This window comes from Elaeis guineensis, chromosome 1 (genome assembly GCF_000442705.2).
Source record: "Elaeis guineensis isolate ETL-2024a chromosome 1, EG11, whole genome shotgun sequence".
NCBI lineage: Eukaryota > Viridiplantae > Streptophyta > Magnoliopsida > Arecales > Arecaceae > Elaeis > Elaeis guineensis.
Genome location: NC_025993.2, coordinates 91,340,839 through 91,367,040, shown reverse-complemented (window position 1 = coordinate 91,367,040; position 26,202 = coordinate 91,340,839). Strand labels below are relative to the sequence as shown.

The following is a 26,202-nucleotide window of genomic DNA, read 5'->3' as shown; positions in this document are numbered from 1 at the left end:
AGCATATATGAATCATTGGCAGATGCTTGGAATTGAAGATCCTTAAAATTTTGCAGTATATCTGCAACTGCTCAGACCCTAAACACCAGGTCAGTAAGAATAAGTACGTAGGCATGGCTGAGAACTTGACTTGTTTACTAGGAAATGTAATTTTCTTTAAAGACCAAGAAGCCAGTCTTCAGATATGATTTTTTTTTTTTTTTTTTCCCTTCCTTTTTCACAGGATCTGACAGAATATGAAGGTGCCCTCTTCAGGAGTAAACGAGCATGCGACACAAGAAGCTCTATTGAACTTTCAAAAACAGGCTTAATTACTCTCTCATAAACTAATTATGAGAAATAAGCAATAGCTGCAGAAAGATAACAAAAACCAATACATCAAAACACCATAAAAGAAATGACAAGCACGACCATGTCATGCTTTGGAAGCAAAGCTATAAACATTCTGCCAGTGAAGGACAGATACCTGATACCGCGAGTACAACGGGCAAGATGCATAATCCAGGTAGACAATTCTTTGCAGCTCAAGTTTAGGGTATTGATCCTTACGTATATTGTCCACCGACAGGTGCAAAAAGTAACCTTCATGGTCTTCTAAGAACTGCTCTTCAGCATCCTCATAGGGAAGCAATACAGAAGGGACAGCATCAGTTCCTCAGATAAGACCGAAGTGGTTTGGCTTTCTTTACCATCATATATGGCATATTTTCGGAAGGAGCCCCACGCTTGAGCTCCCGTCAGAAATATGGGTTACTACAGGCGAGGCATCAGAATTTGGCAACACACTTTTCGCATAGGATGCTTCAGAATCTATTTTATCATCTTGTATTTGGTTCCGATAAATCATAAGGTATATTCGACTTTGAAGTCAAAACCGCTTCTTTAGAATGAGCTTGTGAACCAAATCTGTCGTATTGCTTTCCCTTCTGCAACAAGTGGATGAAATCTTTCATTATCATCAAAGAAGTTGTCATGATACAATTAAAACTCATACATGGTCCCTTTTCTGATTTAAGAACGAACAGCAATGAAGATTGAAACGCTTTAAACATCTAAATAACTGTATCTCATATACTATATATCAAGTTTGTGCAGTTGTGTGTACATATATACATGCCAAAGACTAAGAATTACATGTGAATATCATACATAATGGATCATATATATCCATTAAACTACATGTAAAGGGGAAAAAAGATTATATAATATCTCTATATGGATCATCTCCTGGGAAAGCACAAGACATAATCTAGTAATACAATATTAATAGACCGCAAGTGCCTTGCTTGCCCAGAGCCCCAAAAAAAAAAAAAAACTCAACGGTCACCGTATTGAGAAACAATTTTAACCAATTACGGGCTTCCAAATCTCGGAATTAGCTCAAAAAACCCGGAAAAGAGATCACCTTTCGTCGCTTAAATTGGAGAGGAGCAAATAGATGGATACCTGCTTGGAGGTTCTCCTGCTCTGGAAAGTCGCGAACTTGGAGAGCATGGCCGCTGCCGGTTCGATCCCCAGAGCCGTGGATGCGTGAGAAAGATAGCGCGAGATGGAGGACCGGGTGGTAGCAATGAGAGCAGCTTTTGGCGGTGGGTCCGCTCCTTCGCCATGGCGTCTGCAACTACGTCAGAGCAGCTGAAAGAGATTTGGAGATGAGATGAGGCTTTGACGACTTCTTCGTTTGCGGGGAACCTTAGACCAGGAGGAATTGCAAAAGAGATCTCTCTTGATGTGTGGTTTAAGAAGCAATATTAAGAAACCGTGGCCATGGCTATGTTGCCGCCGGCTCCACCCAGTAACAATGATTTTTTTAAAAAAATTTAGAGAAAAAGGTGAGAATACCACGTCATATCTCCCGTTTGTCACGCCAATGCTTCGAATTTTAAACCTGGCCGTCGAGAAGATACTTCTTTGCAACGGAGGATATGGTCAGCCAGGGCCTTCACATTACGAGGTAGCGCCCCGATTTTGTTCTCCATTCGGGTCATGGTCTCCTCCACACGTGCGAATTGAAACGGACCGCGGCTGGGCCATGGTCGATGGCTTTTAGGAGTTACAGCAATGCGTCGTCATTTGTGTGCATGTGATTTGAAGTGGAGTACAGTGGTTAGCTTTCATAATTCATTCAGCAGTTCTCTTTGATCTGCGGTGATAAACACATCCTCCGAACATTTTGACCCTCTATTTGCTGACCAAATTGGCTGTTAGTTTCTCTCATCGAGGGCAATGCATGTTTTATTCTTAATAACACAAAATACATCCACATCCATGAACTAAGTACTTTCCCTCCCAGGTGCCAGCCTTTTTTTATTAGTCCGTGTGAGACTATGATGATCTCTCCCATTCAGTCTCAAATCTCGATCTCATAATATTCTTGCCATGATTAACTCCTACTTCAAAGAGGGCAATCTACGGCCCAGATCCTCCTTGACCATTTGACGAATAAAATTAAGCAGTAATGCTCTGGTACCATTTGTCAGGGACTCGCAACTCAAAATCTGAAATGTTGGGAGGACTGATTCTGGCTCATATATCTATGTGGTATCTTTTTTCTTAAGCAATGTAGAACTATGACTTTGTACCAAAAATATAGAACTATGACACATGGTACTCCCAACCTTCTTGCTCCACCTCGTAACTAGTTTGACGTCTGTCGGGACCAACATTTGTCAGCAGCTTTCTCAAAAGCTACCAAGTTGAGCTTGATATGGCCGCTTATGTCAAGCAAAATAATTTGTGTTTTGGTGATTCTGGCACTCAAGAGCGCATCACTTGATCATGGTTTGTAATGTGAACTTTTACATCTTTTTTTCTTTTTTAAAAAAATTCTTCTTAATATGCTACTTAGCTAAAATTCTATATCTTGTATTAGATTTTTTTTTTTAATCGATAACAAAATATTTTTCTTAGCATTAAAATGAGGATTCTAGCGACCCTAAAACTTGCATATGTAAAATATAAGAGCACGATGACGACGTTTTAGTTGGTCAGATCATGGATATCGAAAAAATTTTATGATGCTTAAATCAGTCACCATAAAGTTGGATAATTCTGGTTCGGGGGTCAGTCTAGGCCTTCACTTGGTTACCTGAACTCCACATGCTGGGCTATATCGGCCACGTTGTATGCCAAGCTATCATCATTGCAATTCGAGTTTGAGACACATTAACAAAGCCACCTAGCACCAAAACTTACCATCTAGTGTCTGCTAGTGCGCTATTTTGTCAAGCCAAGTCGGACCTGGCTATTGGGCACGGAACTCATCATTGCCAGCATGAGCGTGGCCTCAACTTAAGTGGATATCAAAACATGAAATCATTAAAGAAAAATTTATGTGTATCAGTTTTTCTTTTGGTTTGCCTTGGGTTAGTCCATATTCCAACATGCTGAGGTAATATAGTGTTAGTTGCTCTTGAAGATATCATCAAATACGTGGTTATGATTTAGAGATACCGTGGAGGATGGCAATTGGCCGATGTAAGCATTATACGGATAAGTGTATTTATCTTGGGGTGGGGTGGAGCGGGTAGAATCTTGCGCTGAGATGGATAGAATTAAATGGAATGGATCGAGCAGACAGAGTCCGGCAAAACTATATATATATATATATATATATATATATATATATAATATATATATATATATATATAATATTATATATATATATATATATATATATATATTATTCATGCAGATCAATTTTTTTGCATTAAGGAGAGTAATTTGTGAAGACTTATGTATATCCAGATCGGATTCAAAGCATGTTCTATCATTACTTGCATCTACTCTGGATTTGCTATGGGTTGGATATCCAACGGGGCTATCTTTATTATTTGTATCGGGATGAAGCTTTTATGCACTACGTGTAGTGCAATAAAAGTGACATAGAGGACACCAACCAATCATCTTGGAGCACGTAGCCACTGTTTTCCAACATATATTTAATAGCACATTTAATACCTATAGTTTTACTTTTTCATTTAAAATTTTGAATGATAAAAATAACCCTCCTATTCTGAAAAAATTATGACATCTTATAGTCATATTATGGCATCATGCAGTCAATTTATGACTTCCTGTACACAAAAAATATTTTTTTTTTTTCAAAATCATAAAGAGAGATATTTTTGTCATTGAAAATTTATGAAATTTTTAAATGATAAAAATATCTCTTCTTTCCTTATATTCCTATGACCAAATTATGAACAGTAAGTCATAATTTGATAGCAGGATGTCATAATATGATTATAGAATGTCATAATTTTTTTTAAAAGAAGAGAAATATTTTCGTCATTCAAAATTTCAAACGATAAAATAAAATTATAAAATTTAAATGTGTATTAAAAAACGATGGCTACATCACCAAATCAGATGAGATGGTGTATTTTTTCTACACTACATGCACTATATACAAAATTACTCTTTGTATCGATATTTCTTTTGATTTGAAGCTGGCCCAACTCAATATGCTAGACTATCCATTCCTAGTTGCTCGTGAAAATGCCAGCATAAGACGTGGAAGGGAGGAGGAACTGGGAGAGACTTTCATCTGCGTCAGTATTTCTTTTGGTTTGCCTTGGATGGGCCGGCCCAATATACCCAAAGAGTAGTTGCTAGTGAAATGCTATTAAATTTATGGTTTATTATTTCACTTTGTCGTGACTCGTCTTTCTTTAGAGAACCAACAACTTGAGATTTTGGACCGGGGACTGGAGGGCGTGTGATCAATTTTGATGGAAATTTTAAAAAATATTTCCATTCTCGTCAAAGATTGTTTTTTCTCGCTGGTCCATTTTCAGGCTTCACCGCGCCACTACATCCTCATCCTCGCGACCATTTCTACGTGTGGATCCACTCCAATATGGACAAAACAAAATAAATATATTTTTTAAAAAAATGTATCAATTATAAAAATTATTTTAACACAAAGCCAAGCAAAAAGGGCAATACCAACATATAATAGCAAAAAAATAACGACTGCCAAGTCCATGCGACATAATTAGTGTGAACTTTGTTAAAATTTAATAAAAAGTCATAATTATTATAATAAATTTATTATCATATATATATATATATATATATATATATATATATATATATATATTTTATGGAAGAGCATGGAGTGTTGCCAATTCAACTCCTCAAATAAATTTGATTGTGCCGCCCAGATAGAAAAACATTGAAAATCTCCATCGATTTAGAGAAGCACCCTACAAAATATCACGATTTCAACCCCCGCGGCTCTACACGAGCTCCAGCGAACCTCAATTCGGCCACTCCAAACTAGCGACCGTGGGAATATCAATAACCACCGTGGCTGGAGTTGGAGAGGGGAGGCGAGGGGGTTGATGGTGCCGGAGCCGGAGAAGGGGAGGGGAGAGGGGTTGACGGTGTCAGAGTTGGAGGAGGGAAGGGGAGGAGGGTTGGTGGCGCTGAAGCTAGGAGAAGGGAGGGGCAATCATCGGTGTTCGCACGGAGCGATGGGGCCTCAGGTTCGTTGGGACCGGAGGAGGGAAACAGGAGGGGACGGCGATGGAGTGGAGCCACGAAGGAGAGGGTAGAGGGTTTGGTAGTGTCGGAGCTAAGAGAGGGGAGGGGAGGAGAGGAGAGGGGGTTTGGTGGTCGCACAGGACTGGGTGTGGCACAGATGGTGGGTGGGATGGGGTCGAGTTAGTAGCGCTAGAGCCGGGAGAAGAGAGAGGTGGTCGCCGATGCTCTTGCGGAGTCAGGAGGTTCAAGTTCATCGGAGTCGAGGGAGAAAATAAAAGGGGACGATGACAGGACGAGATCACAAAGGGGGGAGGGGGTTGGTGGTATCGAAGTCAAGGGATGTGGTGGAGGCGGCAGCGAGGGGCGGGGGGGAGACGATGGGAGGAAGGGGAAAAAAAAAAAAAATATTTGAAAAAAAGAGAAAAAAATATTAATATTTTATTAGTAATAATAATTTAAAATATTATTTTTTAAGATATTAATTTAAAAAATATTTGAGAAAAGAAGAAAAAAATAAAAATATATTATTATTTTATTATTAATAATAATTTAAAGTAGAAAAATATTAATTTTAAAATAATAATAAAAATTATTTTTTAAAAAAATATTATTTAAAAAAATTAATAATAATAATAACATACTGCAATGCAAATTATCCAAAATTTTTGCATGGGATTCACTCACACATCACCAGGACTTTCCTTTTAGTTTCCCGCCATAACCGAATCATGCCGGTCATTATGTGTATTTGAAACTTTCTATCTGTTAATATTTTATACATAACATCTCTCTTTAATAAAATATATTTTTAATATTTAAATAATAAAAAGATATCTTGATAAAACTACAATGTGAATGATAGTCATTCAATTTATCTAACATGTATATGTCAAAAATTTATATCTATATTTATTTAAAAAATATAATATAAATATAAATATAAATTAAATAATTAAAATTTATGATTATAGAATTAAAAAATTATTAAATAAAAAATAAATCAAATTAACAATATATTAATATAATTATTTATTTTAAAAATTTTATCTAAATTATATATAATATAAACATAGATGAGCATTTTGATATTTATTGTATAGTAGTTTATCTATATTTATATTTATTTTTTTATTAAATATGTTAATATTTGTACGGTGCTTAAATTTTTCATTAATATTTAGATGGGTTTGGCCACGGAAATAGATTTGTGTGGGCATCACGTGGTCCGGTTTTACCCCCAGCCACTGCTTCCTTTCTCGGTTTTTTTGCGCGGCGTGCAGGACCTAAAGAATACGATCGCCCTGGTCTCTCTCCTCGTTCCGCGTAGGAGACGAGCCCGCGGTGGCGAGTCGCGCGCGAAGGTAGGGCGAGGGAAGGCGGGCAATGCCGCGATCGCCCCGCCGCTCCGTCGCCGTCGACTTCGCCTTTATATGGGGAAAGAGGCCTTCGTTCGTGGCGTCCATCGCTGGTTCCACCGCCGTATCGCCAGCGCCTTAGCCGTGAGCAAGAACGGGACGAAGAGGAGGAGGAGGAGGAGAAAGGGGATCAGTTTAGAGTTATAGAGGGCCCCGGCATCTCTAGTCTTGGATTCCTCAGGTTTCCCTGCTGGTCGCCATGGATGCCCACAAAAAGGTCCGTTCACATCACCTCTTCTCTTTACGATGATAAAGCTCGAATCTTTCGATCTCTTTAGTCCAATCCATCTTCTTTACGTCACAAGTCTCGTTGCTTGCTAATTTGACGCCGTCCACATTTTAATCCTTGTTAAATACCAAGTTAGGGTTTTCTCTCTAATTAACCGATGTCATTAAATGAGTTTTCTATTCAACGTTCCGTTTTTGTCTTCTTCTACTTTAGATCGTTTTGTATCAATGTTCGATTAAAAAATTTCCTTCTTTTTGGCGGATCTTCTCTCCAAAGATCGAATATTTGCCTTTTTCTCCTTCATTTCCTTTGCTCCATGCCCTTAGGATCATGAATCTTCTCTCCTCATTTCAAGAAGTCTTCTTTACAAAGTTTTATTATGGGGTATTCTCCTTTGGATCACTTTTCATTAGAATGCCATGGAAATAATCAGAAAGATTTCTTGGTTTGCAGATCCAATTGCCAACTTCTTTCCGAAAAAGATTGAATTTTTATTCTTCCGCGTTATTTTGTGAGTTCCATACTGCCTTCTTTTCAAAGAAGTCCGGGTTATAGGAATACTTTTTCGGGTTCTTCTACTTCATATCACCCTTCTTTCGGATTCCGTAAAAACCAACGTTTTTTTTTTTTAATTTGTTTAAAAGTTTGGCTGCCAAGTTCTTTTTTTCTTTTTTTTTTTTTGCAAGATCTGTATTTTTTTTTCTTTTCCTCCTGCTTATTTTGTTTGTTCCATGCTTGAAATTGCTCATGCATTTTAGTCTCATTTTTTCAATAATCTGTCTCTTTTTTCTCCATTTACTTTTTCAACAAATAATCGATGGACTTTCTGGATATTTAGATCCTTCATGTAATCTGCGCATCTTCATCTTTTCTGGTTGGTATGGATTTTAGCCTTTTCAATTGTTAATTTATTCAGAACATGCTTGAGACTGAATTCTTCACGGAGTACGGTGAAGCAAGCCGATATCAGGTACAAGAGGTCATCGGCAAGGGAAGCTATGGGGTAGTTGGGGCTGCAATAGACGCCCATACTGGAGAGAGGGTGGCGATCAAGAAGATCAACGATGTGTTTGAGCATGTTTCTGATGCCACTCGCATTCTCAGGGAAATCAAATTGCTTAGGCTGCTTCGCCACCCTGATATTGTAGAAATTAAGCATATAATGCTTCCCCCATCTAGGAGGGAATTTAAAGACATTTATGTTGTTTTTGAGCTGATGGAATCAGACCTTCATCAAGTTATAAAGGCAAATGATGATCTCACACCTGAGCACCACCAGTTCTTCTTATACCAGCTACTTCGAGCCATGAAGTATATTCATTCAGGTGAATGTTGCTTCTTTATTTGTTTTTGTGCTCGAAGCCATTTTGATTTTGTAACTCTGAATGTTGGCCGTCATTTGCCTTTTGTTTCCTCTGCAGCTAATGTTTTTCATCGGGATTTAAAGCCAAAAAATATCCTTGCCAATGCAGATTGCAAATTAAAAGTCTGTGACTTTGGCCTTGCCCGTGTATCATTTAATGATGCCCCATCAGCTATTTTTTGGACTGTATGTGATTTCTTATAGTGCAATAATTCTTTATTTCTTTTTTTCCATTTCTTTTAATATAGATGGTGGGTGGTGGTGCTCAATGTAGGTCTCTTCTTTTGTTATGTAATTCAGTATTTGTTTGCTAGAAACTTGCATACATGATAATAATGTTTTTATTTCTTAAATACTTTGTTGACAGTATTTCACTATTTTCATTAGGATTATGTGGCAACAAGATGGTATCGTGCTCCTGAATTATGTGGCTCTTTTTTCTCCAAGGTGAGATGGTTTGAAGTTTTTTTCCCTGTGGTTGGTTAATGGGCTCAACGGCTCTGTACCCCATCCACACCACACCCACCCAATTTTTTTCTTGGGATTTGGGCTTTTCTTGAGTAGGACATAGGCTTACAAGTTGCATATAAATTTAGCATGAGTTACTATTATGATTTGTTATGTTTTGCATGTACTTTTGTTCAATCCAAATTTAGTTTTTCCCCCCTCTTTTTTTTTTGACAAGAGGCAAGCCTCACACCCTACTATCTCATAAGAACCCACAGTTTAGGGAATTGAAAGCAACCAGGCATTTAGTTCAGAAGGGTATAGACCCTCCCAGCACTGTGGCCTATTGATGTAATGCAAGTGTAGGTTATCCACATGTATGCTTGTATGAACTGCAATCCAGGTAGAGGTCTGGCATCCATACAAACTGAACCTATTCTAGTGTCACTCTGCTACACATGACAGGAATTGTAAATGGCAGTAGCAGGTTTTGATGAAGCTTCTTTCAACAATTCTGGCTTTATGTTTTCCAAATGTTCCATACCTTTTATGACTGAAAGTACCTTTTCTGAGGTGGCAAACAAAGTCTCAGTTTTACAGGTAACCATGGAGCTTCTTTTCAGTTCCATCAAGCTTATCATACCTTGAGAGCTTTGCAGCTAATGTGCATTCGTTTATTATGTACTGTTAGCATTAGTGCTTCAAGGAGGTGCCACTCCAAGAAAGGGTAACAGCATCTTATATACGCTATATCCTCAAGTACTCCTGTAGTTAACTGCTCTGATAATCATTCATGGACCTCTTTCATGAAGCATATTAACAATCTCATCGAGGTCCTCCTATAGACTCATAATTTTATCATCATTCAGGAACTTAACCTGTCAATACTTTTTAATTTGTGACCAAGCAAAATCAAGAAAACATGTGCTCTTGGCATCCTAACTTGCAATGCTTCATTTTCACTGTAGCATGAACCTTTCTAAGCATGAATGGTTTTCCTTGTGAAGCTGTTGTTTTATGTAGCATTAGGAAGTGACTGGCCATTACTGGTCTAGTATTTGCAAGGGCCCTTAATCCTTGTTTTGGGTATTTATTAGAATTAGGTTGCATCACTTGTATATTTAGATTGGATTTCGAAGTGTGCTTATCTGTGATCTGACAAGTTTGTTACACATTGGCAATGATACCGATTTTATTGATAAATCTGATATAAAGTAACGAGTTACTTGTATGCTTTTGTGTCTCATGAAATATGCTGCATATGGGATTCTAATGATGAACTATGTTTATTTTACTTGTTCAGTACACACCTGCGATTGATATTTGGAGCATAGGGTGCATATTTGCAGAAATGCTTACAGGGAAACCATTGTTTCCTGGCAAGAATGTGGTGCATCAATTAGATCTCATGACTGATCTGCTTGGAACTCCTTCACCTGAATCCATTGCTAGGGTTGGTTCACTTTTGCTGTGTTTATAGTTAGCATATGCCACCCCCCCACACCCAACAAAGAAAAAAAAAAAAAGAGGAAATATCTACGGAACCTCAAGCATATCTTTATTAATGGTTATTTTTTTTATTATCTATTTGCTATACATGTTGATATTCCCACTTGTGTTCATTTATTTAATTAAATTCTCATTATGAATGAAGAAAAAATAATTTCTTACTTTTTCAGTTAAACACTTTCATGTGACATTTAAATTGTTTCTGTTGTTCTGCAGATTCGAAATGAAAAGGCTAGAAGATATTTAAGTAATATGCGAAAAAAACCACCAGTTTCTTTCTCACAGAAGTTTCCTAGTGTGGATCCTTTCGCTCTTCATTTGCTTGAGCGCCTACTTGCATTTGATCCTAAAGATCGACCAACTGCTGAAGAGATAGGATTCAGTAACCCTGATGGCTTGTTATAGATATAAAATTGAAGTGTGATTAAAGTCTTGGAGTGCAAATTTTATATTCCAACCCTGTTTTTCTTATGCTGCAGGCACTAGCCGATCCATACTTTAATGGTCTGTCAAATGTTGAGCGTGAACCTTCAACGCAGCCTATATCAAAACTTGAATTTGAGTTTGAAAGGAGGAAATTGTCAAAAGATGATGTAAGAGAGCTGATTTATCGAGAGGTACTTCTCACAAATTGTTAAGACTGGTTGCTGTATGATTATCACTTTTTTAGCTACCTGTTTCATGTATAATGGATTATTTCTTAAAAGCAAGCAGATATTGGAGTACCATCCTCAGATGCTGCAGGAGTATCTGCGTGGTGCGGATCAGACTAACTTTATGTATCCAAGGTGAGACACTTATTTGTACATATCAGGAAAACTATTACTCTACAAAATAATTCCATCATAAAAAATGATGAGCAAGGGTTTTTATTGCCAACAAATGTTTTATCTCATTTTTTAAAGTAAATAGTGGACACCTATGATTATGCATTATCAGATTTCAACTTAATTTTGAAGATGTAAGAGTGATAAAAGAAAATGAGCAACCTGAGAGCAAAGTTGCCTCTTAAAGAAGATGCCTTTCTTGTGGAGACAAATAAACATGTGGAAGTTTATGTTCTTCCTCTTTGCAAAGTTATTCTGTACCTTTTCCAGGTTGAGCCCAAAATAATTAAGGTATTGTTCAGATGAATTCTTATGGGACGATAATTAAGAGAAATGAAAATATCATTCTCTTAAATAGAAGGGGGTTTATTCTGAAAGCTGAGAGAGAGACAAGTAGTAGCAATCTCGATTTCTGAAATTTACTTTTATTGATATTTGGTAAAGCATCAATTACTATGAAGATCTGTTATTGTAGAAGACTATGAGAGCTCTTCGTGTCTTGGAGTTAAAAAAATAAGTGGTAAGATGGAGTCTTTTTTCTTATTATTGTTGGTCACAAGCATCTAGCTTGATATGAGTTCCCAAGTTGCATTACGACTTATGACATATTGATGTCAATGTTCTGGACAACACAAGACTCTTAGAAATGTTATTCTATGTAGAATTGTGGTGGTTTCTAGAATTGGTTCTTTCATGTTGGCTGGAATTCAGATTCTTTTTGTAGGTTTCAAGTTTTCAGGTTCAGTAGCATGTGCTGTCTGTCTGTCTCTCTGTTTGCCTTTCTCTCTACTTGTCTTACAGCATGTAATTCATTTTAAGTTAATGTTTTCTGCAACTGTGGATTCAATTTGCTGCTTAATGTATCCTCTGGCTTACTCCGAATATGCTGAGACCATTTCCCATTTTCTCATTTTTGACACCGACAATTTCCATCTTCCAAGCCTTATTCTCAATTTTGTCCATATCTCTGGGTTGCTACTGTTTTCTTTGGTTACCTAGTAGAAGATTGATTCTCTCATCTGTTTCTACCTTAGGTGGAGATATGCTACTTTGGCTTCTTGAATTCCTCACTAGTTTTTCTGAAAAGTTTTCAGCATTTAAAGGAGCAAGAACTTGGCCATCTTATTCATTTGGAGAAAAATCATTTATTATAGGATTGTTTTTCTTCTTACCTCCAGATAAAAAGTCCATTCACATGTAATAAGAAAATTATATTAGAGGGTAGAGATCATTTTTGAAAAGCTTGTCTCTTTCTTGCATGGGCTTGAGCGCTCAGTTATATCTCAGAAGTCTTTTTAAGTAAAGATTATCAATGCTAGGGTTTCTTTCTTCTGCACCTCCTCACATGATTTATCCTCTGTGATAACTGATAGGAGTAAGACCTTATGGAAACAATTTTGTTATCTTGTATGGTAATTGTTCAGTTTGGCTTCTTGGCTTTGTATATGCCTCAGTGATAAATGCAATTTCCTTATTGAACCTTACTTTCCTTCCTTTTTGCCTATCAATATTTGGTTGTGATATATCATCATAATCTTCCTATGGATCTAATGTTATGGAAGATCACATGGTGGTCTAGTTTTTTTTTATGTTTTTTGGGTGTTAGCATGATTTTGACTCATTTAGACTGGTCCAAACTTGTAGTTTCAATGTTATATCCCTTCTTCAGGGACATTATGGTTATGAGACCACCGTAAATGTAATCCTCAATTGTTCTAGTAAAATCTATTATCTGATTTTCTTCTCTCTCTTTCAAGTCTTCGATTTCTTATTCTTTACTTCTCCTCTTTCTTTTCTTCAATACACATTAATACTCTTTGGACAGCATCTTTGCATCAAAATTATGTTTTTGAGTGCATGCATGAAACAGATCATACTGATGCCTTGAGATTGCGAGTCCCTTCATATTCTTAGAGCATCTGTGAAGCTGATTTTTTCACTTCAAGGAATCCTACAATTCTGTTTTAATATTTTTCAGTTTAACAGTCTTGAGACCATTATATGATCCGAAATTTACTTTCTGTTTTGCTTTTTCATTATGTCTGAGGTCTACCTTGATCTTATGCTAAATTGTTACATTCTCATGATCTCTATGTTATCATAAGAGATGAATAACCGCCATGAAGTTCTTTAAAGGTCTGTGGTGGCTGGCTGGAAAGATCCATGTCTTTTAGATGAACGACATATTGTCCATATTAATGATTTCTTGTTGTCATCCATATATGTACTTATCTACTGCCCCTTGACAAGCATCAGTAGTGTGGTTGCATTATTTGATTCAAAGTCATATCTGATCCAATAAGGATCTCAGGTACTTCTGTTAATAAAACGTTGTTACCACCTGTAATTGGTCAACTAATGCATGTTTTTTAAGGTCAAGCTACATTACCTTGGTTCATAGTGATGCCTAAATTATGACTTTAGTGTATAATCGCAAAAAACAACGACTTTCAATTAGTAAGTTATTAAAAAACCTCAAAAAAGAAGTATGTTGGAAAGACTGATGATGTATTCACTAAAAGAAAATTGGGAATTTGAGCTGATCTCATAGATCTTCTCTGTTTTGCAAAGTGATTAGATTATTCCTGCATATTATCCTTGAATGTTTAAGGCATTGAATTTCTATGCACTCTTACCAGTGACACCGAAAACATAGGTAATAGAGGAGGGTTTTTTTGTGTGTGTGCAAAGTTCCTGTACTGTCTTTCAACTTGAGGTGTGAAAATGCACAACCTTGTTGATGATACTTACCATGCCAACAAATCGTGAGCACTGTACAAAGGTGGCTACCTCTACGCTATTCCTGCCAGCCTGTAAATTACATGTATAAAAACAACAGAGTGTACATATCAATACATAGAAATTTAAATCTGTACCCTACTTTTACCATTTGAAGTCTATGCCCATTGCCAACTGTTGTGAGTAGCTTTAGTTTTATGTCAGACAGTCCAGAACTCTTCTTTGTTGATTGCTGTTTGCCTTCTCAAAGAATTTGAGGTCCCAATCCATACTTTGGACATTGTACAGCAAAAAATCGTAGTTTACAATGGAACAAAATCACAAATATTAGAATGAAAGAAACTTGGAATGCATAAGCTTCCCATCATATAGCTGAGCATCATGATGTTGGCATATACTGGAAACAATGTCTTTAGTGGTTACGTATAGTTGCATACTATAGTTAATAAGGAATTTTGAGTTATTTGTGCTGCTTATGTGTATACATCATGTTTTACTTACAAAAACAAGATGAACATGTTAAAACAACAATTTGCATAGAACTGTAGAAATTTTCATGACTAATGAATGCCAACGCCCAAAATAATTTTGTTGAGAGCAAGTTTCCTCCTCGTTTACCATGAAATTGTTTGACTTGATTGTTCTATTTCTATGCTATGTCCGCATGTTGAGCTTAACATATTTAGTTGGATGACCATTAAATTCATTTAACAGTGGTGTTGATCGTTTTAAGCGACAATTTGCTCATCTTGAAGAACACTTTGGTAAGGGGGAAAGAAGCACTCCACTTGGGCGGCAACATGCATCCTTGCCCAGGTATGTCCAGCAAAAAAGGGAACAATCTAGAATCCTAGATTTTCTTTCCAGAAATATGTGCCAGCAGTGTAACATTTTTCTCTTAATCTATTTCAAGTAGTGAATTCTAACTTGTCAGCAGTTGCAAATTCATTTTGTTTAAGTGTGCCTTGTAATCTGTTCATTTTGTAGGGAGAGGGTGGGTGCAAATAAAGATGAGATCCCGGATCAAAATAATGATTTCGAGAAGCGAAGTGCAGATTCTGTTGCTCGTAGTACACTTGAAAGCCCTACAAGGTCACAGCAGGGTGAGAGATCAGATCATGCATCAGTTACAGATGGCATAAACAGGCCAAAGTACAGTGCTCGTAGCTTGTTGAAGAGTGCTAGCATCAGCGCTTCCAAGTGTGTAGTTGTCAAAGGAAGGAAGGATTCAGAAGTAAGTACACATCACTATATCTTCCTTTTGGCTTGTTCTTAATTCTCATTTCATTAAAGGAAAAGAAATGATGCTGTATGTTTAGGTGGAGCTGATATGTTTCTTCTCACCGATGGCTGATTCACAGTCAAGGTTGTTTATAAGTCTTTCTCTGGGCTAGCTACCCTTCCAGATAGACGAAGACAAAGCAACCTTGGACTAATGGCAGCTTTTTTTCCCCTTTTTTCTTTGTGTGCGTGTGCGTGTTCCATGATGAAATTCTTCTGTTATGCAAGCACAGGTCAACTGCTTCATGCTTTCCACCCTGTTCGATGTTCTTGCCAATTTAACAATCTTATTCTATTGTTTTCTAACTTCTTAATGAGCAGCATCTAAAACATCCTGTCAAAGTAATACTATGCATTAGCAGTTGACATTTTCATGCCCACTATCAGATAACTTCCTAAACTTGTCTGTTTGGTTAGTTCTAACATCTACCCATAGCCTTAGAAAGTCAAAATTTGGCTCATTTGACTTAAGGAATTGCTATGGACATTGGGAGCATGAAAGCAGAATCACCTGTGCTTCAGAGTTAATTGCTAATTAAGAATTTTCTATGGGTAAAGGGAAACAAGTACTACATAAATGTGGCTAGTTTTTTATTTTTTAATTTATAAAACCATGAGTAATATGGACTTGGTCAACTGTTTCAGGAGGAACCGATTGCCGAGAACACAGAAGAGACGGCTGAGGGCTTGTCCCAAAAGGTAGCTGAATTATGTGCCTAACAACAAAGTTATGAGAATACATAATTGGATGATTAGTCACAGATTAGGATGTATGTCCTAAACTCCAAGTTTCAGGTCAGATTATCTAAGATTGTTATTAAACATGGCATTATCTTCACTTTTATTGCTAATAGGGGTGAATTTGTTGTTAATTATGATCTGGGGTTGCATCTGTTAGATCCCGAATGTTGTTTTCTCAACTATACTGTATGTTCCAATTGTTGCTGGAACATCAATGTGTAGCTTGCGCCTGCTGCTGGTATTTGTATTATTTGAGGGGGAAAATTTTTCTTTCATTCAGTAGGTAATTTCAACATTCCCGCGTTTCGTTCATCCCAGATTTTTAATTTGTTAATTAATCTCATTTACTTATGTATTTTCTGTTCTGATAGTCTATGGAGAAGAAACATCCCTATGCTGAATCGCTGATTGCAGTAGTAATTTTTAAGTTTTGATGTTTAAGATGTGGAACCACTCTGTATGTATGGTTCTCAGCCCCCATCAGGTAAATGAAGACCCAGTTTTGCCCAGTTCAGGTTTTAAAAACAATGCCGGAGATTCATTCCGAGTTCCATTTCCATTGAATTAGTTTACCAACATCAGCTGAGGAATATCAAGAAATGTCTGCAATTGTATTAGTTTGCATGGCCTCAAACATTGGATAAGTAGTAAGTCCAATCAAAATCTTAGTGTCAAATGGGAATGTTAAACCATCTTTCTGGTATAAAGATGGATAAATACGCGATGGCCTGGGCTGCCCTCGTCAAACTCTACAGGAAATTCCCTCTTTTTAGAGAATCTGTTTGATTGGATCTGCAGTTCTCCGGTAACCAGACTGTTTCCTTTATTCTAAGCAGTCTAAAATTTACTTCCTAATTGCCAGGCTGACATAGACGTTATTTAAAAAAAGAAAAAAAAATTGGAGGACGGCTTCAAAATTATATGCTCTCTGACAACTGGAACCTTTTTTCCTCGCCAAGTGTAATTTTGCTTACATCTTCTTTTCCTTGAAACAATATTGATGATATGAAAGTTCAAGTTCTTCGTAGGTTAGAAATTATTTTTTTAAACTAGTAAATAATTATAAAATATTTTGTGCGGATGCTGTAAGTTCCATGTTTACCCCCATCGCGAAATCTAAAACCTCTACTTAGTTTCAACCAAACCAAATCGAGAAGGAAAATGTTTAATTTTATGTTTAGACGTGCTGGGAAATATCGATCCCACTCATGTCGACTCATCATCGGGCCTACATGTCCGACGTCCGACTTTATCGATCGATCGGCGGCTATCGACTGACCGAGGATACGTTGGTCGGATAGACTTTTTTCGCTCTCCCAACCGACTGCACTATGGAGTTCGATGTCCGACTCCAGTGACGTGCCCGACTGACTGTCGGAGGGGTCCAAATTTTCACCCGACATCCCTCAGCTGACTGCCGACCTTTGATCGGTCGGCTCTCTCCAATCACCATACTACTGCCAGAGACTGTCAGTCCTGACAACAGCATGCGGCACTGTCGTCTAGGGACGTTATCCCACTTAAGGTATGGGTTAACCCTAGCGATTTGACAGTCCCACGGTGATTTGACATCTTTACGACGATTCTGACAGTCTTCAGTGAGTTGACAATACTTCAATTGTCCGCGTCATTAATGACGGCACCATACCACGCTCCACTATATATATCGAGGAAGGTAACAGTGCTAGAGGTCCCTTCGAAACTCTTGGACTTGTTTCCTCTCTCTCTATCCCTCTCTCGTTGAGCTCCTTGTTTTTTTTTCACTGTTGCCTAGTCTCCTCTCTGATTTGACTGTCGGAGGATCTCCGCTAGAATCACCTTCGGTCAGTGTGAATTTTTTTTTGCAGGCGCTCGTTCTCGGCGACCAGACGACGAGGAGATTGGCCTCAACAAGACGGTTATAATCCATGGTTCTCTACGTCTTGCTAAGGGCAGAGTTGAAATTTTAACCCAAATAAATAACCGAATCTGTCGCGCTAAAAGCCAGGCATGCGCCACTCAATAAGAAAGAGAAAAAAAAGGGGGAGCATGCATATTTAATGGTACCAAGACACAAATTCAGGTATCTTTCTCTGGCTCTTCCCCCTTGCTCCAGGACACACTCCAACGCCATCTCCCCATCACCTTTTCCCTTGCCAGAAATGGAGGACCCGACAAAGTTGATTCCCAGTGAGTGCCTCAAGATTTTCTTTGTTCCAGCCTTGTGATTTAGATCTTGTCTTCCTATGATGGACTATTTACTCTTGTTAGTTTTGTTTTCTTTGTCGTTTTTCTGCAATAGGAGAAATCTGTTGTTGCTTAGTTTGTAGGGTGGATGGCAAATTTCCTTTGAGATTTCATTTTGCCTTGGTTCATTGCAATTGAGATGGTTCATATCTTGAACTATCTTTATATATTTGAAAACTGCCTGTGTTTTCTGTATAATTTTATATATTAAAAATTATTGCCGAAGTGAGTTTTGTTATTGAGCTTTATCTTAGAATTTGAACAGTATATTAGGATGTCTCACTACGATAGAACGACTCTTTAATCGTCTCTCTCGTTCTAATAATGAAATGGGCTTTAATAACTGTTGGGGGATACCCACCGACCGACTGACTATCGGAGGGCCCGACCGGCTGGCGGCCCGACCGACCGACTATCGGAGGGCCCGACCCTCGCCGACCGACTATCGGAGGGCCCGACGGTGGGCCCGACTAACCGACTATCGGAGGGCCCGACTGGCAGCCCGGCCGACTAACCGACGACCCGACGGACGACTCTGACTGGCCGATCGTAAGTCGGGCGACAGCCGACGGACGCCATCAGCGGCTAACTGCGGCCATTCCACGGTCCATTCCCGACCGACTAAACCCAGAGGTCCGGTAGCCGACCCACATGAAGCTCGCCGACCGACGGAGGAGTCCGACGCCACTCTGCTGGCCACCGACCCTGGGTCGGCCGACTCCACCAACCGCCGTACGGCCGCCAGACGTTGTCAGCTCTGACACGGACATGCGGCACAGTTACCTAGGGGCATTGTCCCGCCGAGAACCGGGTCAACCCTGGTGATTAGACGGCTACACGGCGACATGACATTTTCACGGCGGCTCTGACAGCCTACAGTGAGTTGACAGTTCCTCACTTGTCCGCGCCATTAATGATGGCGCCATACCGTGCTCCACTATATATACCGGGGAAGGCAACAGTGCAAGGATCGATCCGCCCGTCTCTCCCACATACGCAGGCTCGCTCCTCTCTCTCCCTCTCTCCCTCTCAGAGCTCTCTGTCTGCATTTCACTGTTGCCCAGTCACCTCTCTGACTTGACCGTCGGAGGGTCCCCGCCGGAGCCCCTCCGGTCAGTGCGGACTTCCTTTTGCAGGTGCACGCTTCCCGGCGATCGGGCGACGAGGCGATTGGCCGCAAAGATTGGCGCGCCAGGAAGGGGATCAACATGACAAAGACAAGAGCTCAACGATCGAGAATCACTGGGTCGGCAAGGCATTCTTCCCGCCGGGAAGAGGCCTCTCCACCACCACCGGCGGCGGAGCCTAGCTCTCCGCGCCCTGCAGTGACTACGGAGGCGCAGATTGCGGCCATTGTACGGCAGATGACCGTACTAACCGACGCAGTCAAAAGCCTCCAGCAACAACCGGCGGCCCGGCCTATGCCTTCCAGGAGCAGCCGCCGACGGTCGCGCCGACCCCTGCCGCCTCCAGGCGAGCACTCCCAACAGCGCTCCCACGGGGAGGAGGAGGGTCGACCTCGGCGCGACGACCGACGGTCCCAGCGGCCCTCTCCTTCCCCGTTGGAACGGGCGAGGAAGGAAAAGCGGCCGCGCACACCGTCGGCCTCTCCTTCAGAGTCTTCCGGAGGCTCCACTCCTGGGGTCTCCCAGCATCGACGAGCGGACGACTACGAGCGACGGTTCGAGGAGATCGACCGCCGACTCGCCCAACTGCAGATGGACGGCCAGAAGTCTTCGAACGACGTCGACTTCCAGACCGCCCAACCTCTCTCCCGACTGGTCCTCGACGAGCCGATTCCCAGTCGGTTCAAGATGCCGCACGTGGAGCCCTACGACGGCTCCACCGACCCAGTCGACCACCTCGAGAGCTATAAAGCTCTCATGACAATTCAAGGGGCAACCGACGCTCTTTTTTGCATCGGTTTCCCCGCCACACTTCGCAAGGCTGCCAGGGCTTGGTACTCCGGTCTTCGATCGGGCAGTATCCATTCCTTCGCGCAGCTCGAGCACTCGTTCGTGGCCCATTTCAGCACCAGCCGAAAGCCGCCGCGAACGTCGGATAGCCTTTTCTCCCTCAAGCAGGGGGAAAACGAGACGCTCCGACACTTCGTGGCGCGATTCAACGCTGCCACGCTCGAGGTCCGGGACCTCAACGAAGACATGGCGGTTTCAGCCATGAAGAGGGGCCTGAGGTCGTCCCGATTTACTTATTCTCTGGACAAGACCCTCCCCCGAACATACGCCGAGCTACTGGAGCGCGCATACAAGTATATGCGCGCGGACGAAGGAGCGTCCGACCGACGCTTGGTCGAGCCCAGGGGTCCGAAGGAGAAGCGAAGAAAAGGTCGGGAGCCCGCCGAACCAAGCAGGCCCCCGGCCGGTAGTCGGCTTTCTCCACCCCGACAGATCCAAAAATCACCCCGCCGACAGACTCCGAGGTCGGTGCGTCCCAGGTATGACTCCTACACTCCTCTCTCCGCTCCCCGTGCGCAGATCTTGATGGAGATCGAAGGGAAGGAATACCTGCGACGGCCTCCGCCTCTGAAGGCAAAGGGCCTCGACCATCGGAAGTACTGCCGGTTCCATCGGAGCCACGGCCACGACACCGAGCGATGCATCCAGTTGAAGGACGAGATCGAAAATCTCATCCGCCGAGGGTATCTCGGCAAGTTTCGAAAGGGTCCGCCGACCCGACCGACTGCCGATCGACGCCCCCAGCCGACTGAAGAGGCACCGACTAACCAGCCGACGGCCGGAGTCATCAACATGATTTCCAAGCGGCTGGGATCGGGGACGTCTACAGGGGGGAGCCGACGAAAAAGCCACGACCGAACGACGTAATCACCTTCGCGGAAGACGACGTTCGGGGCATCCAGACTCCCCACGACGACGCTGTTGTTGTGTCGGCGACAATAGCCAATTACGATGTAAAACGAATTTTTGTTGATAATGGAAGTTCGACAAATATTTTGTTTTACTCGACCTTCTCCCGAATGCGACTACCGACGGATCGACTTAGTGGGGTCTCCACGCCCTTGATCGGCTTTGCCGGAGACACCGTCGCGACAGAAGGAGAAATCACCCTGCCCGTGACGGTCGGTACCGAACCACGGCAAAGCACGGTCTCCCTCATCTTCGCGGTCGTCCAAGTCCCTTCGGCCTACAATGCCATACTCGGGCGACCCGGACTGAACGCCCTCAGGGCGATCGTCTCGACGTACCATCTCCTTGTTCGATTCCCGACCAGAAACGGAGTCGGGGAGATGCGCGGAGATCAACAGCTCGCCCGACGATGCTTTCAAATCTCCGCCCAAAGCAACGAGACAAAGGATCCCCTGACAATCGACAAACTGGATCAACGGGAGGAGGAAGAGCGGGGTTCGCCGGCCGAGCAGCTCGAGGCGATCCCGATAGGAGAAAATCCCGACAGAAAAGTTTGGATCGGGTCTCAATTGCCCGACGCCGAACGCCACCGACTGGCGGAGCTCCTGACGGCCAACGCCGACATATTCGCATGGTCGGCAGCAGATATGTCGGGCATCCCTCCGGAAACAATGACTCACCGACTCAACATCGATCCGACGGTGAAACCGGTGAGGCAGAAGAAAAGGTCCTTCGCCCCAGAAAGGCAGAAGGCCATCGACGAGGAAGTGGACAAGCTGCTCGAAGCGGGCTTCATTCGGGAATCCACGTATCCCGATTGGCTCGCCAATGTCGTCATGGTCAAGAAAGCCAACGGGAAGTGGAGGATCTGCATCGACTACACCGACCTCAACCGAGCATGCCCAAAGGATAGCTTTCCACTCCCAAAGATCGACCAGCTGGTGGATGCGACGTCCGGATTTCGACTGCTCAGCTTCATGGACGCCTTCGCCGGGTACAATCAGATCCGGATGGCGCCTGAAGACGAGGAGCACACCGCGTTCGTGACCCCCAAGGGCCTCTACTGCTACAGGGTGATGCCCTTCGGATTGAAGAACGCCGGTGCCACCTACCAGCGACTCGTCAATAAGGTCTTCAAAGACCAGATCGGCCGCAACATGGAAGTGTATGTGGACGACATGCTGGTGAAGAGCACGCAGATCCCGGACCATGTTCAGGATCTCGAGGAGACCTTCCGCACCCTTCGACGACACCGAATGAAGCTCAATCCGACCAAATGCGCCTTCGGGGTGACCTCGGGGAAGTTCCTCGGATTCCTCGTTTCTCAGAGAGGGATCGAGGCCAACCCTGAGAAGATAAAGGCGATCCTCGCCATGCGTCATCCGAACACCAAGAAGGAGGTCCAACAACTGAATGGGAGAATCGTCGCTCTTAGCCGATTCATTTCCCGATCAGCTGAAAGGTGCCTCCCGTTCTTCAAAACCTTGCGCCAGGCGAATGGTTTCTCTTGGTCGGATGAGTGCGAACAGGCCTTTGAAGACCTGAAAAAGTATCTGGCTTCCCCGCCGCTGCTCGTAAAGCCGCAGGTCGGGGAGACCTTGTATCTCTACTTGGCCACATCTTCTGAGGCGATCAGTTCGGTGCTCGTTCGGGAAAACGAGTGCCGAACCCATCAGCCCATCTACTACATCAGCAAAGTGCTCCACGGCGCCGAAGCCAGATACTCGGAGACGGAAAAGATGGTCTTCGCCCTGACCGTCTCCGCGCAACGGCTCCGCCCATACTTCCAGGCCCACGCCATCGTGGTACTCACCAACCAGCCCCTGAGGGCCGTACTGCGCCGACCCGACACATCCGGACGACTCGCTAAGTGGGCAATGAAGCTTAGCGAGTTCGACATTCAGTACCGACCAAGGCCTGCCTTGAAGGCTCAGGTCTTGGCCGACTTCATCGCCGAATGCCCGACGACCGACAAAAGGTCGGGAGCTGAAGGCCCGGGACGAGATTCGGTCTCTGAGCGGGACCCGATCTCCACCTGGGTACTTCACATCGACGGAGCCTCCAACGCTCAGGGAAGCGGGGCCGGGCTCCTGCTCACGAACTCGGATGGGGTAGTCACCGAATACGCCCTCCGGTTCGACTTCAAGGCCTCCAACAATCAAGCCGAATACGAGGCACTCCTCGCGGGCTTGAGGATGGCGAAGGAATTGGGCGTCGACAGCCTCCGGGCATTCTCCGACTCTCAGCTGATCGTGGGGCAGGTCAAAGGCGACTTCGAGGTGCGAGATCCGACCATGATCAAGTATCTTCAGAAGGTAAAGGATCTCGTGGCCCGCCTCGAGTATTTCGAGATCTCCCACATCCCCAGGACGGAGAACGTCCGTGCCGATGCTCTCTCCAGATTGGCAACGTCGGCCTATGATTCTTTGGGTCGGACGTTTGTCGAAAACCTCCAACAGCCGAGCATTGATCGGGTCGAAGAAGTGCAGCAGCTAACGTCCGAACCAAGTTGGATGGACCCGATCGTCCGGTACTTGTCCGACGGGACCAGTCCCAAAGATCCCGCGGAGGCCAAGCGACTCCGATGGTCGGCGTCACAATATGTGATCATGGACGGCCGACTCTACAAGAGGTCGTTCTCCCTCCCTCTGCTCAGGTGTTTGGGACCAACCGACGCCGACTACGCTCTCCGAGAGGTTCACGAAGGAATTTGTGGGAATCACTTGGGGGGCAAGTCCTTAGCCTTCAAGGTCTTGCGGCAGGGCTACTACTGGCCGACCATGAGAAAGGATGCGGCAGAGTTGGTCCGAAGGTGCGAGCCATGCCAGAAGTATGCCAATATTCAGCGCCAACCGGCCAGCCAAATCGCTCCCATTGTCGCTCCGTGGCCCTTCGCTCAGTGGGGAGTCGATATTCTCGGCCCCTTCCCACCGGCGTCGGGCCAAAGGAAGTTCATCGTTGTCGCCATCGACTACTTCACGAAGTGGGTCGAGGCCGAGCCCTTGGCGCAGATCACCGAGCGGAAGATGGAGGACTTCGTCCAAAAGTCCATCATCTTCAGGTTCGGATTGCCGCACACCATCATCACTGACAACGGACGGCAATTCGACAACCAAGACTTCAAGGACTTCTGCGCCAGGTTCCACATCCGTCATCGACTAACCTCAGTCGGGCACCCACAGTCTAATGGCGAGGTCGAGGTGACGAACCGAACCTTGCTCCATGGACTCAAGACCCGACTGAACGAAGCCAAAGGTCTCTGGGTCGACGAGCTGGGCTCCGTCCTATGGGCTTACCGAACGACCCCCCGTGTCCCGACCGGGGAGTCGCCGTTCAGTTTGGCCTACGGGACAGAAGCTATGATCCCGCTCGAGATTGGCCTGCCATCTTCAAGGGTCGAGCAGTACCGCGAGCCGGACAACTCCGAAAGCCGGAGGGCCGACCTAGACCTCCTCCCCGAACTGCGAAATGAGGCTCAAATCCGAATGGCCTCATACCGACAGAGGGTCGTCCGGTACTACAACGCCAAGGTCAGACCAAAGCTCTTTAAACCTGGCGACCTAGTCTTGAGGAAGGCGGAGGTGTCGAAGCCCTTGGACCAAGGGAAGATGGCTCCCAACTGGGAAGGACCCTACAAGGTTGCTGACACCTTCGGGCCGAGAGCCTATCGGCTGGAAACCCTTGAGGGAAAAACCATTTTCCGGACTTGGAACGCCGACAACTTGAAGCTGTATTACCAGTGAATTCTGTAATTCAATCATCGGAATACAAGTTCAGTTTGAAAAATCGGAGTTCTAACTCTTCGACTACTGATCGGCGCTCAGCCCGACGCATCGACGCGGACCTGGAACCGACGACACATCGGCCCCTTACTCGGACCGATGCATCTACGATGACGGGAGTTTGTACTCCTTCTACGGTCGAATTTTTGGGCAGAATCCATCAGCCGACTGATCGATCGGGCCCCGACCGAAGAAAGGCTAAAAGCCCACGCGGCTGTTGCCGCGACATTCCGACCAGGCTACGGCCGGTCGAGGGATATTCGGCTTACCACCGTCTATCACATGACGCGACCTTAGTCGCACCCACTACTCGCCGACCGACCTGCGGCCGGCTGAACGACACTCGGTTCGCCACCGTCTGTCGAAGGACATGAGAACCCGACGCAAGAGCTTGGGGATCCGACTTACTATCGCTCCCCCGGCACTGCGCCGGTCGATGTTCGACTGAACGCATCTACGGAAGTCCGACTACCGAACCTTACCAGGTTCGATCGGATCCCGACTTAACAGATGCGCCCGAATAGCGACTACAATTATTGAAAACCGACCTAAAGTCGGGACACAAGCTACTTCGGAGCTGTGCAAGCCGGTTAAGTCCTACCGACTTACCCGAGTTGGCGACTTCTCTAAGTTGGCGACTAGGGTTCGACATTACAGCGATAAGAAACATTACAAACAAGAAGCAAAAGAGAAGACAATTTCATTCATTGATTAAAAGAAATTACAAAGTCGGGCCGAAGCCGATTACATGTATTTTCAAAAAGAAACAAAAGGAAGACAGTCGGCTGGACCGATCATTCGTCCTGGATAATCTCTTCGACCGACGGAGGATCGGGAAGAATCGGCGTCTCGACCATAAGCGGCGCTGGGTCGGCGGCAGAAGGATGTCCTTCAGTCGGCAAGGGACCTCCGGTCGGCTCCTGCTCCGGAACGGCTTCCTCCGTTGGGATGATGCCTCCCGACAGATGATCGGCCTCCTCTTCGGTTCCCTCCTCTTCGGCGAGTAGCGGCGCGACTCGGCTGACGTCCACCTCCGGGTACAAGGCATGGACGGCATCCCGACCATCTTCGAACCCGACCCGGTAGGAGGCGAAGCCCGATTCGAGCATCTCCTCCCTGAACCGGTCGGAAGCCCGGAAGTCCTCAACCGCACGATCGGCCGACTCCCTCGCCGACCGTGCCTCGTCCTCAATGTGGGCCAGCTCCTCCTTCGCCAACTCCGCCTCGGCCCTGGCAATTTCGGCATCGATCTGGGCGATGGACAAGTC

At 43.7% G+C, this 26,202-nt stretch overlaps 1 protein-coding gene across 4 annotated transcripts; it reads left to right on the top strand.

Annotated features, from left to right (window-relative positions):
* The first annotated feature begins 6,775 nt into the window (after nucleotides 1-6,775).
* LOC105047553 (mitogen-activated protein kinase 9) lies at nucleotides 6,776-16,353 on the top strand. Of its 4 annotated transcripts, none has more exons than XM_010926530.4 (11): nucleotides 6,776-7,122; nucleotides 8,051-8,459; nucleotides 8,556-8,683; nucleotides 8,885-8,944; nucleotides 10,248-10,397; nucleotides 10,670-10,825; nucleotides 10,933-11,070; nucleotides 11,168-11,241; nucleotides 14,734-14,835; nucleotides 15,007-15,253; nucleotides 15,946-16,353. In XM_010926530.4, the coding sequence occupies exons 1-11, from the start codon at nucleotides 7,105-7,107 to the stop codon at nucleotides 16,018-16,020; spliced, it is 1,557 nt and encodes a 518-aa protein (XP_010924832.1). In that variant the 5' UTR covers nucleotides 6,776-7,104; the 3' UTR covers nucleotides 16,021-16,353. The 4 variants fall into 4 exon arrangements, with proteins under 4 accessions (XP_010924832.1, XP_073112394.1, XP_029121593.1 ...); XM_073256293.1 differs by lacking the exon at nucleotides 6,776-7,122 and adding an exon at nucleotides 7,390-7,518 and having other exon boundaries at nucleotides 8,607-8,683; XM_010926523.4 differs by lacking the exon at nucleotides 6,776-7,122 and adding an exon at nucleotides 7,391-7,518.
* The last annotated feature ends 9,849 nt before the right edge of the window (nucleotides 16,354-26,202 follow it).